At 46.4% G+C, this 16,112-nt stretch overlaps 1 protein-coding gene across 1 annotated transcript in view; it reads left to right on the top strand.

Moving 5' to 3' along the window:
* T265_11125 (hypothetical protein) overlaps nucleotides 1-12,771 on the top strand; it is a gene marked incomplete at both ends in the record, with an annotated part of 30,953 nt that extends 18,182 nt beyond the window's left edge. Inside the window, 2 exons of the mRNA XM_009177693.1 lie at nucleotides 4,611-4,740; nucleotides 12,707-12,771. Of these exons, the coding sequence (XP_009175957.1) occupies nucleotides 4,611-4,740; nucleotides 12,707-12,771 (195 nt within the window). The remainder of the gene's footprint in view (nucleotides 1-4,610; nucleotides 4,741-12,706) is intronic.
* Between the last annotated feature and the right edge of the window lie 3,341 nt (nucleotides 12,772-16,112).

The following is a 16,112-nucleotide window of genomic DNA, read 5'->3' as shown; positions in this document are numbered from 1 at the left end:
TTTGAAGAACACCGTCCCCGGTGTACCATGGCCTACGTGAACCGGCCGGTGCTAGTGGTGTGGTGCGTTAAGCTGGTGAGCGTGTGCAGAGGTTGCTGTATCTGGGGCTGCGTCTACCGTGTGTGAGTGAGCAACGTGCTGGCTCTGAGGCCTGTATGCACAAATGTAGAGCCAGGATCTCTGTGGAAGGTCTACCAGTGTGTGGTAACCATCCTGGCGTGGTCGCTAATTATGTAATATGCACGCTATGGAAGCACCAGGGGACAGTGATTCTCCGAAGGTAGGTGTTCACGACAATTTCTGTGGATGGAAAACAGAAACAAAGCGAATGAGCCAGAGCCCAGTAAGCAAGGTTGTACATCACCAATACTTACATATGAATCAATCAAACTGACAGACAACGTATACGAGTTAGCAACACAGGATGGCACACGAAGGGCAGCGTGCTGTAGCGTGGGATGTCGGGAAGTCAGCGGTATTCGACGTTCGAGAGGACGGCACACGTCAGTTCTGAAATGTGCAGATATACGGACTGGTATTAATGAATCCACACAGTACACACAGCACACATGCGCACAGGTCGGGTGGTACAGGGAAGAAGACCAGAGTGTACCAACAACGCACGTGTATTAACCCGAACCGAAACCGGAAGAAGAAGAGGGTGTACAATCAAAGGGGGCCGGTCAAGATCAGTCCGGGAGGGGTTGTACAAGCGGCTATTCTTCGTGGTGGTTCGACCATGGTACCTGCAACAGGGAGAGAGAGGGGGAAGAGACACATGAGCTCATGTGATAGACGTGCATACAGATACAGTCGAGTTTCAACTGCGTTACATTTGTAGCATTTAGTTTCCGAGCGAAATCTCAAGGTCACGGACCATCACCGATTCCATTTTCCTACCGGTTTTCGCGAAATCGGGAATGCGGTTCATTCACAAGCCAGCATTCTGATTGCTTAGTTGTGCCCAAACCAGGAAGTGCGCGCTTTCAAATTGCGTTTGTGCACAAGCCAAGAAAAAATGAGTTAAATGGTTTCAGCGTGAAATAGGCGCCATCGGACTTCTATTAAATAATAAATGTTTACATCAGAGAACGTATCCATGTACCTTAACGTATACATGGACCCGCCTTTCTTACACAACCTTTTCTGACTTCCCACACTTCTTCCAATAAAAGCTCGGAAGGAACTCGACATTTGTGTTTTCGAAAATCTCGATTCAAACTTAACTATCATCATGGATATGTAACCATAGTTAAGTTTTCGCACTCAGAACGCTAAGTTGCTTTCATCTTAATACTACTACTACTACTACCATACTACTACTACTACTATAATACTACTACCACTATAATACTATTAATACTATAAATGATTTGGCAAAAGCAGTAGCAACATATTAAGTAACATTTTACCCGGAAAGTTATTAACAGGTTGGGCGACGTCACCCAGATTTGAACCGCGAACCACCAGGGCCACCCCCAAGCTTACCCCGCTCGGCCACCAAGCCACGGGCTGCCGTCGGTGCAAAACTCTGCTAAGCTGCTTGGCCTCGTATGCAGTGGTTGTACGTTTTGGTATAGATCACGTGACTATGACCAGCCAATCATTTACTTCAGTTTGGCTTGTGCATGAATCGAATTCCCGAAATCGCGCTTTAGCATATTTCAGCGTTCTTCGGTGTTCTTTAAGAACAAAATACATTCAAAGAATATCTAATGCTGACTTCACCCTGGAAGACCGGTTGTTGATGATTGTTTGCCTTACACTTCTCAGATTTAATAATTGCGATTATAATCGAAAAATATATAATGTTCGGTAAACCTGGTCGAAACACATTTTCCCGTGGATCTTAATCTCCATTAAGTACAACATTGTTTGACAACAGCAAGAACTATGCAGTGGCGACGCGAGGGCCATCTATTTTGATAATCCCTCTACCCAGATTTGCATAACTGTATTGTAGACAAGATGGCCTCACGAGATAGCTCCGGGTTCCACTTCTGTTATGAATATTACGCTGTACAGATGGCGACCGCTATAAAGCTGTTGTCAGGATAACGGTATCCGTTGTCACTCACCTCGACTACTTATTGTAACTACTGGGTCCGTGTCTATGTACAACGCTGATTATGTGGCCCAACCTGTGCACGATAGCCTAATTCAATGACCAACAATGGCTCCTGATACTCAACCCTACGCGTTGTCACTCATCTCGAATACTTATTGTAGATGCTAGGCCCGCGTCCATGGCCACGCTGATTATGAGACCTCACTTACTCAGAGTACCATAATCCAATGGCCAAAGATGGTCTTTCACACACAAAACCATACGCGATACCGCTTAGTAACCATAGTTAAGTTTTCGCACTCAGAACGCTAAGTTGCTTTCATCTTAATACTACTACTACTACTACTATACTACTACTACTACTATAATACTACTACCACTATAATACTATTAATACTATAAATGATTTGGCAAAAGCAGTAGCAACATATTAAGTAACATTTTACCCGGAAAGTTATTAACAGGTTGGGCGACGTCACCCAGATTTGAACCGCGAACCACCAGGGCCACCCCCAAGCTTACCCCGCTCGGCCACCAAGCCACGGGCTGCCGTCGGTGCAAAACTCTGCTAAGCTGCTTGGCCTCGTATGCAGTGGTTGTACGTTTTGGTATAGATCACGTGACTATGACCAGCCAATCATTTACTTCAGTTTGGCTTGTGCATGAATCGAATTCCCGAAATCGCGCTTTAGCATATTTCAGCGTTCTTCGGTGTTCTTTAAGAACAAAATACATTCAAAGAATATCTAATGCTGACTTCACCCTGGAAGACCGGTTGTTGATGATTGTTTGCCTTACACTTCTCAGATTTAATAATTGCGATTATAATCGAAAAATATATAATGTTCGGTAAACCTGGTCGAAACACATTTTCCCGTGGATCTTAATCTCCATTAAGTACAACATTGTTTGACAACAGCAAGAACTATGCAGTGGCGACGCGAGGGCCATCTATTTTGATAATCCCTCTACCCAGATTTGCATAACTGTATTGTAGACAAGATGGCCTCACGAGATAGCTCCGGGTTCCACTTCTGTTATGAATATTACGCTGTACAGATGGCGACCGCTATAAAGCTGTTGTCAGGATAACGGTATCCGTTGTCACTCACCTCGACTACTTATTGTAACTACTGGGTCCGTGTCTATGTACAACGCTGATTATGTGGCCCAACCTGTGCACGATAGCCTAATTCAATGACCAACAATGGCTCCTGATACTCAACCCTACGCGTTGTCACTCATCTCGAATACTTATTGTAGATGCTAGGCCCGCGTCCATGGCCACGCTGATTATGAGACCTCACTTACTCAGAGTACCATAATCCAATGGCCAAAGATGGTCTTTCACACACAAAACCATACGCGATACCGCTTATCTCTGCTACTTACAGCAAACACCAGACCGGGATCCATGCAGACCGGTAAAAATGGGACCTTAACCATGCGTGATAGCCTAATCTGATGGCCTACCATACCCACTGCTGTACTCAAAGTCGCCTAAACTGGCTACTTATCGTAACCGCTAGCTCCGTGTCCATATGCGGCGTTGAATCACGGGTAGCCTAATCCAACCTAATCTGTCGTACTTGTAACTGTACGCGTCGTCGCTTATCTTGGCTACTTATGATAAACAGCGGGTCAGTATTTATGCGAACCGATGAATACAAGGCCCAAACTATGCACACATACCTATTCTAATGGCGAACGACGGACCTCATACTCACAGCTGTACGCGATATCGCCTGCCTTGACTGCCTTTGGAAACTGCTACGCCTGTGCCTACATGCGACGCTGATTACTGGGCCTCAACTATGCGCAGTGTCTTAATTTTACTGCCAACGATGGCCCGTCATACCCACAACTGTGCGCGCTCTCACTTATGTCTGCTACCAATAGTAAACACCAGGCCACTATCTATGATGTCCGGTAAAGAGGGGTGTTTACTTGTCAGTCGTAAGACCAAGTGGTGTAAACTTGAGCGTTAGGATCCCAGGGTCACACGCGTCCTCAAATGTCCGCCCATGGATGCGGCCTCAACGAAGATCTAGTAAGTGGGCAGGTGCTTAATCTCAAATCCGCTCGTTTAGAGCAATGAATCCCAACTTCACACCAATTTTTGCCTCTGATACCGATACAATGCAGCTTGATAAAATCGACAGCAGGGTCTTCTCCATCGAAACTCGTGACCAATACGTACTCAACCCAAGTGGCAACCTAACCAACAACGGACACCCTTCTGGGCTTCATCCAACTCATCATTCATGTCGTTGTAATGCAACCCATCTTCACTTCTGAAATCATATCAACTATATCCAAATAAATGAGCTGCTAAGATGGCCAAAACTAATGAGATCCAAACATCTCAGCTAATGATAATGATCCAGCAGGAGACTGCGAGGACTCGTTCTCCAGTGGAAATCCCCGGTGGACAACTGAAAAGTCGCTATGTAATTGTCGTTTACGGATTTGCCGACACTAACCCGCACGAGCTATGGCTTGTCGGACAGCGGAAAACGCCTTGTTTCCGCTCCTCAAACAGGCCAGATCTCACAGCCGTACAACAGAACAGCCCGCACTGCAGCCCGATACCACGTTACTTGATATTCATGGATATCCCGCCTTGACGGCATGGGTGTTTCAAATTAGCAAACGCGACCCAAGTATTGCAGGTTCGTGCATTGACCTCATCTGTCACCCTACAATGAACACTAATATATCTTCCAATGTATATGAGACGCTGCACCGCACTACCCATCCAACCGTATCAGAAAACTACCTTACATAAGGTTTGTTCTACCTCAGCGGATTTCCTCGGCCAACCAAAACTATCCAGAATGGCGCATCCAAGGCAAAGCATCTCAAAAATGACGTCCGTTACGGGGCTGTCTGGAAATGGAAGTGTTTTAGTGCAATGATGACATGGCACTGCTATACTCAATTTGGTAACACACCCGTAACTTTGCCTTTCCGCCTCTTGACTTTACCCTATCGCTCACTTGTTCCATTGCATGCAACTACGAACAAACTCACGTTTTATTTTGACTGTAATCCAATGATCATGCTCGACGATAACCCGCCTACCTGTTGGAATCAACATCATTACGATCACCTGACACTGTAGGTACAAAGTGCACACCGAAGGATATCATTATCATCACAATTGACAGAAGAACAAGGGATGCTAACAGAGACTCATCATACACACATAATATGACGCCTCAGATGCAACTGGCTTTGCAAAGTTCCACGCCTTTCTTTAGGCTGTAACAGCTCCATTCTGAGGTCAGCTCATCGTACAAACACGCAGCAACATCAGCTATCTGTGATACCGCAGGCTCTGAGCTAACCTAGTTGCGCATAATCTAGCCAATGCACGTCCCTCGTAATCGCATATGCCAACTCCAGTTTGCGTGGATCGCATACCTGAATATCGATTGTCGCATTTGAAACCGAGCAGTTTCGTACCAGTGAAGCAGTTAGGAATTGTGACAACTTTTGGTCGTCTCTTATTTCTGGCAGCATTCTGGCTCAAATCAGAGTGCTTTCTAGCAGACCTTTTTGATACTTCCCTATTTTGGGTTCCCAACGTAGACACGTGTCTTATTACCTAATTTGAATGAAAGCAATGAACCACTGTCAACCATCCATGAACCCAAGAATATCCTAACTGTAATGACGATCATAAACGGCTCATCAAAGATGTTAATGTACGGGGCCGTCCACGGACCTAAGTACGGCATCGCGATGACGGTGCCGCAACCACCGTACCCAGTCTGATGAATTGCTCGTAGTTCACTACGCAGCTCGACTATATCTCACTATATTTGCAGACGGGTGTGCCACACAAAAGACCGTTTTAGTGCGTTTAATTTGTGCAAGGACATAAAAGCAGTGGCCACCTTATTGTGGCTCCTGCTTTCTCTATTCACAAACCCAATAGTTCGCTCAACGGTACCATTGGAGGCTCGATATATCGGTGAAAACAAACCTTGCCCTAAGCCAAATATAACGTATGCTGACCATCATAAAAACAAAAAACTTGCTAGCTTTGACGAATTTCTCGGGGTCGGCGGGACGCTTGCAGCAATTATAGAAGAATTCTTCATATGCAAGTCGCGAATGGCCACTCTAATTTGAGTTTGTCCCAACGTCATAGGCGTGAGTACTCTCTAAGTCGTTTTGAGATTATTCCCTAATCCATTACGTGAGAAAACGCCAAAAACAGGCTTTTCCACAGAATTTCCCACCTTTTTTGTAGCAACAACGCTCCAAGCCACCAACAGTCATTAAAATGCGGAGTCCATGCCCACAGTGGACACTGAGTTCATTTAAACAACTTCTAATATAGATGCGGCCGCGTGCGGAGATCCAACGGGCCCGAATAATCCATCAAGTGCTAAAACACTATGGTAAAGTTTTCCTTTTTCGAACCGCGGTTTCAAATAAATTTTGGGTGTGAGTTTACTGCGCGGCGTGCTTTTTGGGCGACGTTATGGTGGTTTCCCGCTGATCAAATAACACCTGCACTCAACAGGTCCAGGCAAACTGCCGTTCAATATTTCTGAAAAAATAGGTTTTAACGATTACCACTTCATAGCACAAAATATTCATGTATTGTGAATTATTCTGCAATAGATTATATGGTTTACCTGTTTGAGTGAGTGAATCTTCAATGTCATAATCGTCACCGGCTGTGAGCACGTTGTCAAGGTTAGTGAGATACCGCGAATCTCAGTAAAAGTGAGGTCACTTACAACGGCCTAAACTTGCAAACAGTTTTCTAGCTGAAATAATTCATTGAACTTTCCAAAGGATACTCGACCCTTCTGGATGCGAAATATCCGGAGATGCCACCCTGTAAATAATTTTTGCGATTTGTCTGCTTGACTGACCGAATAGCGAAGTGTGTGTTCAGGGACCTCGATAATTGCTATTCTGAGTGAGCATCACCGCAGCCGCATTCATTATTACCGGATGAGTCTCGTCGGGTCGGAGGAACGTAAGGTTTTACAGATGTTGGAGATGGTTGAGCGTTAGGATCCCAGGGTCACACGCGTCCTCAAATGTCCGCCCATGGATGCGGCCTCAACGAAGATCTAGTAAGTGGGCAGGTGCTTAATCTCAAATCCGCTCGTTTAGAGCAATGAATCCCAACTTCACACAATTTTTGCCCTCTGATACCGATACAATGCAGCTTGATAAAATCGACAGCAGGGTCTTCTCCATCGAAACTCGTGACCAATACGTACTCAACCACAGTGGCAACCTAACCAACAACGGACACCCTTCTGGGCTTCATCCAACTCATCATTCATGTCGTTGTAATGCAACCCATCTTCACTTCTGAAATCATATCAACTATATCCAAATAAATGAGCTGCTAAGATGGCCAAAACTAATGAGATCCAAACATCTCAGCTAATGATAATGATCCAGCAGGAGACTGCGAGGACTCGTTCTCCAGTGGAAATCCCCGGTGGACAACTGAAAAGTCGCTATGTAATTGTCGTTTACGGATTTGCCGACACTAACCCGCACGAGCTATGGCTTGTCGGACAGCGGAAAACGCCTTGTTTCCGCTCCTCAAACAGGCCAGATCTCACAGCCGTACAACAGAACAGCCCGCACTGCAGCCCGATACCACGTTACTTGATATTCATGGATATCCCGCCTTGACGGCATGGGTGTTTCAAATTAGCAAACGCGACCCAAGTATTGCAGGTTCGTGCATTGACCTCATCTGTCACCCTACAATGAACACTAATATATCTTCCAATGTATATGAGACGCTGCACCGCACTACCCATCCAACCGTATCAGAAAACTACCTTACATAAGGTTTGTTCTACCTCAGCGGATTTCCTCGGCCAACCAAAACTATCCAGAATGGCGCATCCAAGGCAAAGCATCTCAAAAATGACGTCCGTTACGGGGCTGTCTGGAAATGGAAGTGTTTTAGTGCAATGATGACATGGCACTGCTATACTCAATTTGGTAACACACCCGTAACTTTGCCTTTCCGCCTCTTGACTTTACCCTATCGCTCACTTGTTCCATTGCATGCAACTACGAACAAACTCACGTTTTATTTTGACTGTAATCCAATGATCATGCTCGACGATAACCCGCCTACCTGTTGGAATCAACATCATTACGATCACCTGACACTGTAGGTACAAAGTGCACACCGAAGGATATCATTATCATCACAATTGACAGAAGAACAAGGGATGCTAACAGAGACTCATCATACACACATAATATGACGCCTCAGATGCAACTGGCTTTGCAAAGTTCCACGCCTTTCTTTAGGCTGTAACAGCTCCATTCTGAGGTCAGCTCATCGTACAAACACGCAGCAACATCAGCTATCTGTGATACCGCAGGCTCTGAGCTAACCTAGTTGCGCATAATCTAGCCAATGCACGTCCCTCGTAATCGCATATGCCAACTCCAGTTTGCGTGGATCGCATACCTGAATATCGATTGTCGCATTTGAAACCGAGCAGTTTCGTACCAGTGAAGCAGTTAGGAATTGTGACAACTTTTGGTCGTCTCTTATTTCTGGCAGCATTCTGGCTCAGATCAGAGTGTTTTTAGCAGACCTTTTTGATACTTCCCTATTTTGAGTTCCCAACGTAGACACGTGTCTTATTACCTAATTTGAATGAAAGCAATGAACCACTGTCAACCATCCATGAACCCAAGAATATCCTAACTGTAATGACGATCATAAACGGCTCATCAAAGATGTTAATGTACGGGGCCGTCCACGGACCTAAGTACGGCATCGCGATGACGGTGCCGCAACCACCGTACCCAGTCTGATGAATTGCTCGTAGTTCACTACGCAGCTCGACTATATCTCACTATATTTGCAGACGGGTGTGCCACACAAAAGACCGTTTTAGTGCGTTTAATTTGTGCAAGGACATAAAAGCAGTGGCCACCTTATTGTGGCTCCTGCTTTCTCTATTCACAAACCCAATAGTTCGCTCAACGGTACCATTGGAGGCTCGATATATCGGTGAAAACAAACCTTGCCCTAAGCCAAATATAACGTATGCTGACCATCATAAAAACAAAAAACTTGCTAGCTTTGACGAATTTCTCGGGGTCGGCGGGACGCTTGCAGCAATTATAGAAGAATTCTTCATATGCAAGTCGCGAATGGCCACTCTAATTTGAGTTTGTCCCAACGTCATAGGCGTGAGTACTCTCTAAGTCGTTTTGAGATTATTCCCTAATCCATTACGTGAGAAAACGCCAAAAACAGGCTTTTCCACAGAATTTCCCACCTTTTTTGTAGCAACAACGCTCCAAGCCACCAACAGTCATTAAAATGCGGAGTCCATGCCCACAGTGGACACTGAGTTCATTTAAACAACTTCTAATATAGATGCGGCCGCGTGCGGAGATCCAACGGGCCCGAATAATCCATCAAGTGCTAAAACACTATGGTAAAGTTTTCCTTTTTCGAACCGCGGTTTCAAATAAATTTTGGGTGTGAGTTTACTGCGCGGCGTGCTTTTTGGGCGACGTTATGGTGGTTTCCCGCTGATCAAATAACACCTGCACTCAACAGGTCCAGGCAAACTGCCGTTCAATATTTCTGAAAAAATAGGTTTTAACGATTACCACTTCATAGCACAAAATATTCATGTATTGTGAATTATTCTGCAATAGATTATATGGTTTACCTGTTTGAGTGAGTGAATCTTCAATGTCATAATCGTCACCGGCTGTGAGCACGTTGTCAAGGTTAGTGAGATACCGCGAATCTCAGTAAAAGTGAGGTCACTTACAACGGCCTAAACTTGCAAACAGTTTTCTAGCTGAAATAATTCATTGAACTTTCCAAAGGATACTCGACCCTTCTGGATGCGAAATATCCGGAGATGCCACCCTGTAAATAATTTTTGCGATTTGTCTGCTTGACTGACCGAATAGCGAAGTGTGTGTTCAGGGACCTCGATAATTGCTATTCTGAGTGAGCATCACCGCAGCCGCATTCATTATTACCGGATGAGTCTCGTCGGGTCGGAGGAACGTAAGGTTTTACAGATGTTGGAGATGGTTGTCACTGAAAAGCAGAGCGCTCCGTTATAACTTGCAGTTATGACAGAGTTAACATGTCATTAAGCATAGCGGACAGTAGAACGGACCTAGTTCACGCACACGGCTGACCGGCTGCTAGGGGTCCATGACGCCTAATCATCTAGTCACATAGAACGCAAGTCGCTCATAACGGACAGCGGGTGCCCACACCCATTTCTATCGGAAGAAGAGTCCATATTAGATAACATGAAATTTTGAAGCGTCTTGGTCGTTTTGTTGAGTACACCTGTCCTGTCGGAGAGCGTATGGCCTCCTTCATGCGCAATGCTCATTGAGCAACTGACGTAATGAACTGAGAGGAAGATATAAGTTAGGTTATCAAAATATCTCTATCGGAAAGGCGACTGGCAAACCAAAAGCAATACTTATCATATCATAGGAGCGCTTCAGTGGCTAGTGATGTAGAGTCTAGTTTACACAACGCTATTTCCAGCGGCTAATTCGCACTGCGCAATTTCTTATAGCTTACTGCCCACTGATTATAACCCTTGAGAAATACATATGGTCCTGTTAACAGGTGAACAGGCTGAAGCTGTTGGGTAATGTTTGTCACTTGAGATGCTGTTCGCCTCTCTCCTCTAGCTGGCACTCCAGAGAGTTAGTCGTAGTTGTCTTTATGCTAGGATTCTGTGCTTTGGTTTAAGTCAGCATCATAAAACGCCTTTTTGAGGACCGGTTAACAAACTCGCTCCTGCCTGCCTGGACGGGCCAGGGGCTAGGAACTTGAACTAAATTATTCACCTGCGGGCTCAACCTTAGGACTGGTCTGGAGAGCATCACCACACAGTTGGTGAAATTGACCATCTCAACAGTCAACGTGATAGGGGACGCGGTCCGTTGCAAACCAGCGTTCACCGGTGCTAGTCGGCCGGTCAGAAAGCACAAAAAAGCCCAAGTCTGTGTTCGGTCTACCGCTATCTGGTTTGGAGTGCAATATTCTCGACCACCAACAGCTAAAGTTGATGCTGGACGCGGCAGGATCTACCCCTGAACAATCAGTTGAATTGTCATGGCTGTGGCTCTCCTGGGTATTAGCTTCTGACGCTTATCCAACATCGGGTCTGTTTGTCGGCACAGGTCGTCCAAAGCTGTCGGCGGTTTGGGCACATTTTCTGGTGGCTAGCTGTCATGTCACACTTAAGAAGAACAACGAGCATACGTCAATGCCCTCAAATCACCTCAGCTACATATACATGCAACCTGTACAGGGGGATTCGGGCAAGAGTGAAAGGAGCTAACAGCGGTTATTGGCCTAAAGCAATAAACAGTTCAGTTAGAATACGCTTTCAGTGCCTGATGTAACGTTATCCAGATAAAGTGCAAGGGCTGAGATGCTGTCGGGGTGCTCAAGCCTAGATAGAAGCAGGTTAATGCATGGGTTGGGTTGCAACCACAAACCTCCTGGCTAGAAGGTTTGTGGATCTGCCCGAACAATATAATCCGATAGAGTTGACTTGGTTGTCCTCTGCTAGGTAATGCGACATAACTTTCAGTTGATATGTACTATGCAGCTACGTTCGACTTAGAAGACACCGTTACGTTCATTGGAAGCAGTCTACCAGAAGTCTTCTCGCAACCATCACTTTGTGGTATAGTAGTTGCCTGTACTCCGACGCGGGGAGACTCTCCAGTCAATGAGCAACCTGGTATGACGGACTGTAAAATGGCATGGGTACCGCTGTAATACAGCTCACTGGGTCACAGAGACACAAACAGCCAAACAGCAGTAAGATCCAGACATTTTGTGACAAACAAAGCAGTCGCCGCTGCCCTATGGTGAGTGTTTGAATAAAAAACTTATTTGCGTTTGTGTGGCCCTGAAGCACCTAAATCGATATGTGAATGTGAAATTTGCTAACACAAACATCTTATCGGGTGCATAAGGCAAGCTGTATAGCCGAATGAATGCAACCACTGACGCTTTTCATCTTTCATCTTTTTTACCCGGTAACCCTCATTCTGTCTCGATCGGCAATTACACATGTGCGGATTCCAACTGCAAGCTTTTCATTCACACATTCACACACACAGTCGAAAAGAAACTAAACATATTGGATACTGCCGCCTAAATCCACCGCGACGCATCTTTAATTCAAGCGCCGTCCTCCCTATTTGCGACCTTTAGCGCCAGGACACCTAGAAAATACGTTCAGAAAGTTGAGTTGAAGGGTCTCTGCTTAAAATGCTGCTTTTTATAGTCATTTTTAGGCTGTCTGTTTAGCGAGTGCCTTGACAACACCTTTCCAACGTACAAAACACCACTGCCTGTTTCTTGTAGTTGTTCATCCCTCAACAAGCCAGCTCAGCACATCCTGCCTCTATATCGCTAAAACCTTCAAAATACCCGGAATCATTTGTACACATGGTGATTCCGGCTGAGAACCAGCCTCTGACACAGACATACCACGCCGCCACTAGCTACCTTCAGATGTCGGTTAGTCAATATCATTTTTCTTTAACACCTATGTGAATTCGGATCATGCCGTTCTACTCTGTTACCTTTTTTGCGCTTTCCAGATTGGTGCAAGGTTCAGGTACCACAACTGTCTAGTGAGAAGCCCTCAGATCCTGATATGAGATAGGTCTACCGGAACCAGCTATCGAAGTCTGTTTCAAACAACACCTCTTCTGACGTAGACTGCTATTACCGAGACGGGGCGCTCGGCTTGTGGAACGGCGGTGACAACTAGATCAAAGCACAGAACTTCAGGCAACACACCGAAATTGAGCGAAGCACGCACACGCGTACCATTTCAGTTGACAACACAATGCAGCTGGGCGAAATGTTGAACTTTCATCGGAAAAGCGAATCTGAGCGGATCAATAAGGTTTTAAAGTCCATAAATCTTAGGAAGCGCAGTGAGAAACCCTAGGGTTTGTATAAGCTCTTCCAAATGGTATGCACGAGAAAGGGGCCCTTGGTGAGAGAAACCGTAGCTTGTAAGAACTTACCACTTGCCCCCAAAAGGAACGCCTGAAATACAAGGTGAAGAAATCCACTGACAATTAGGCCAGTAATCTTTGCTTGCCTATCCGGACTCCAGACAGGCAACACAGCCCTGAACAACGAACCTGATACTTCAGATGGTATCGAACATATGCGTGTCACCTCTCCCCTTTGAGGGACACTGAGCTGTTGGTCGAAACGAACTTCTACTCGCCCTGACTAGAGATTAAGGCGAAATCCCCAGTTGGTGATTTCCTACCTTGTCCGCCTCTATGTGGGCGACAAGAACCAGCAACGAGCCAACAGTAGTGCACATTTCCAAAATGAGAGCTCGTCGTGTGATCCAAAAACAGAGGATTAGCTTGACCCCGGGTGAAACTCAATTTCTTTAGTCACGTATTCTCCATCATCTAACAAAGGCCTGCGACGACCTGACCTGAGATCAGCAAGCAGAATTCAGGAATGGCTTGCTCCGTGTGGACTACGTCCTTACACTCCGTCAAATATTGGAGCCACATTGGGATATATTGGAGAGGTACGTGCAAAACCCACAGAACCCCTTATACCGGGCTATCCACTAGTTAGAGGTCCTACCAATAAGGTCTACCGGCTTTCCAAATTAGAGTTGAAACGTTTGCGGTGACGTTTGGAGAAACGTAATGCGCCTAAGTTGGCATCCAGGCGCTGGTGTCTTGCAGCCAAACATGTGAGAAAAACGCATTGGTTGACGATACCCATCGTCTTTCTGCCTGGTTGAGGGGCTCTTTGGGGGTACACCAGTTCACGGGCAAACAAGAATTTCGCACTCACGGACAATCTCACGTCAAGTTAGCTCCATTGGTTGGGTCGTATTACTTTTGCATTCAGCATGGCGGGTAAACGAAGGCAGGTTTCTGGCAACATCCCCTCCCTCCATACCATAACTAACACTTTTCATTTAGACCGTCCTTTAGGATTGATTATTTTATACACCCCTACCAGTGTAACGGTGATACTATGATAGGAACACATGTGAGTAGTATATGTTGTTCTTGAAATTTCACTTCGCACCCCCTGAAAAGAAGAGGTCTGTTGCGGAATTCGTGGAGTCGCTTTTTAACATTTGCTTGCATTTGAGCGATGAATGATTAGTCAACGAATATCCAGGAAAGTTCAGGAAGACGCGTTCAGGAGAAGATGGATTTCCAGTTTTTGTAAGTGAGATGCAAATTAGAGTTTTGCTTTCCTGTCCAATAGTTTGTAACTGGTCAGTTAGTATTTTTTAATAATTAACTGCAGCGAAGGCCCCCTTCCTTTCACTTGGTGCATTGACCAGGATAAGGCTGAGGATCCCGTAGCTGCAACCCTTGGAGAATGGGGATGACTGGGCCTATCCGGAGTACTTTGAGGAGGTTGCGGAGGCTGCCGGACTGGAGACCTACCGGGATGAGTTGACGGCGCTGAAGACCTTCCTCAGGGGCTGGGTGAAGGCGATTCTGGATGCGGCCAGTAGGGCGCCCGGAAGATGGACCGCGAAGACGTAAGCTCTTGCAGCGGAGTTCGACACACTGCCAGGAGGCAGTGAGTTTGTTCAAGACGGCCGGAATGCAGCCTGAGTGTGACCTGACCGTGTTCTTCCCCAGCCTGCGGCAGTCGTTGGATCGCGTTTTGCCAGGGCTCGACGGAGTGTCGCGCCACCAGTTGCTTTCCGACCAGTTCGTCAAGGGTGTGCAGCCGGCGCTTCGTGTCCAGTTGCGGTTGGTGCTAGCAACTGGCCAGTTGAGTGGGGGGGGAGCTGTTGCGTCTGGCCTGGGAACTGCTTGAGGTAACATTGGCCGCGTTGCAGTCGGAGGAGAAGAGGAGTGGTTCATCAGTGGAGGAACTGCAGATCAGAGTCGAGTAACTCGCCGAACGGCTTGCCACCGTGAAGACACAATTGCGGAGGCACACTCGAATCAGCCGGTGCTACATGTGTGGCAAGAATGGTCACTGGAAGAATCAGCGTTCCTGCACCTCCTCTGTAACTCCTCTTTTCCTGGGTGGGTCACGATTAGCGCACTGACACAAGCCACCATACCAACCGTTGTCGAGGTAGACGGGCAAAGGGAGCTAAGTTTGATTGATACAGGAGCAGGCGTGTCGCTGAGGCGAAGTATGAACCAAGCTGAACGCTGACCGTACGCGCCAGCCGTGAGGGCTGTGTGTGGATATCGACTGAAGACAGACGGACTATCGATGCATTCGATATGCCTGGGTCCAGTATCAATTTAGACGAATACCGTTTGGTTTGTTTGGGGCACTATTCACATTCCGGCGCTTGATGATTCGTTTGAAGAAGGGACTTCAGAATGTTACCGTATACGGAGACGACTTTGTTGTGTACAGCAATTCGGAACCCGAGCGTGTAGTTCCCTTGAAGTCCGTGTTGAAGCGGATCCGGGAGGCTGGTCTGAGGATGAATGAAGCCAAGACACAGCTAGCTCGGAGTTCCCTGACACTGCTGGGGCATAAAGTGGGTCAGGTAGAAGTTAGCCGACTGCCAGAAAATTGGCAACGATCAAGGATTGTGCTGTTTTCAATTCAAAGCGGTCTCTACGGCAGTTTCTCGGACGAACAACGTACTACAGCCGGTTTGTTAAGGATTTCAGCACGACTGCTGCTACATTGTACGATTTGCTTGGTCAAAATCGGAAGTTTGAATGGACCGGAAAAGCGCATGGGGCTTTTGAGCGTGGCAAAGTGCAGATGTTGGATCAGCAACCGACCCTTTAACTGCCCATGGTCGGAGAGATGTCCACTGTTGCAACGGACGCTAGTGATCGCGGTATCGACGTGCCCCTGAAGCAGAGGAAAGGAGGAAAGGATCACGCTTAACTTAAGTAACCGACCATTGAGAAAGCCTGTTTAACGATCGCCTGGGCCCTAAATAAGTGGAGGGCCAAACCTGCGTTGACAAAATATTCATGCCAAACCCGATCACAACCCCCTGGATTGGAT

This window comes from Opisthorchis viverrini (assembly GCF_000715545.1).
Source record: "Opisthorchis viverrini unplaced genomic scaffold opera_v5_447, whole genome shotgun sequence".
Classification (NCBI taxonomy): Eukaryota; Metazoa; Platyhelminthes; class Trematoda; order Opisthorchiida; family Opisthorchiidae; genus Opisthorchis; species Opisthorchis viverrini.
Note: the sequence above shows the minus strand (reverse complement) of the source record. Positions and strands in the feature narration are given on the sequence as shown.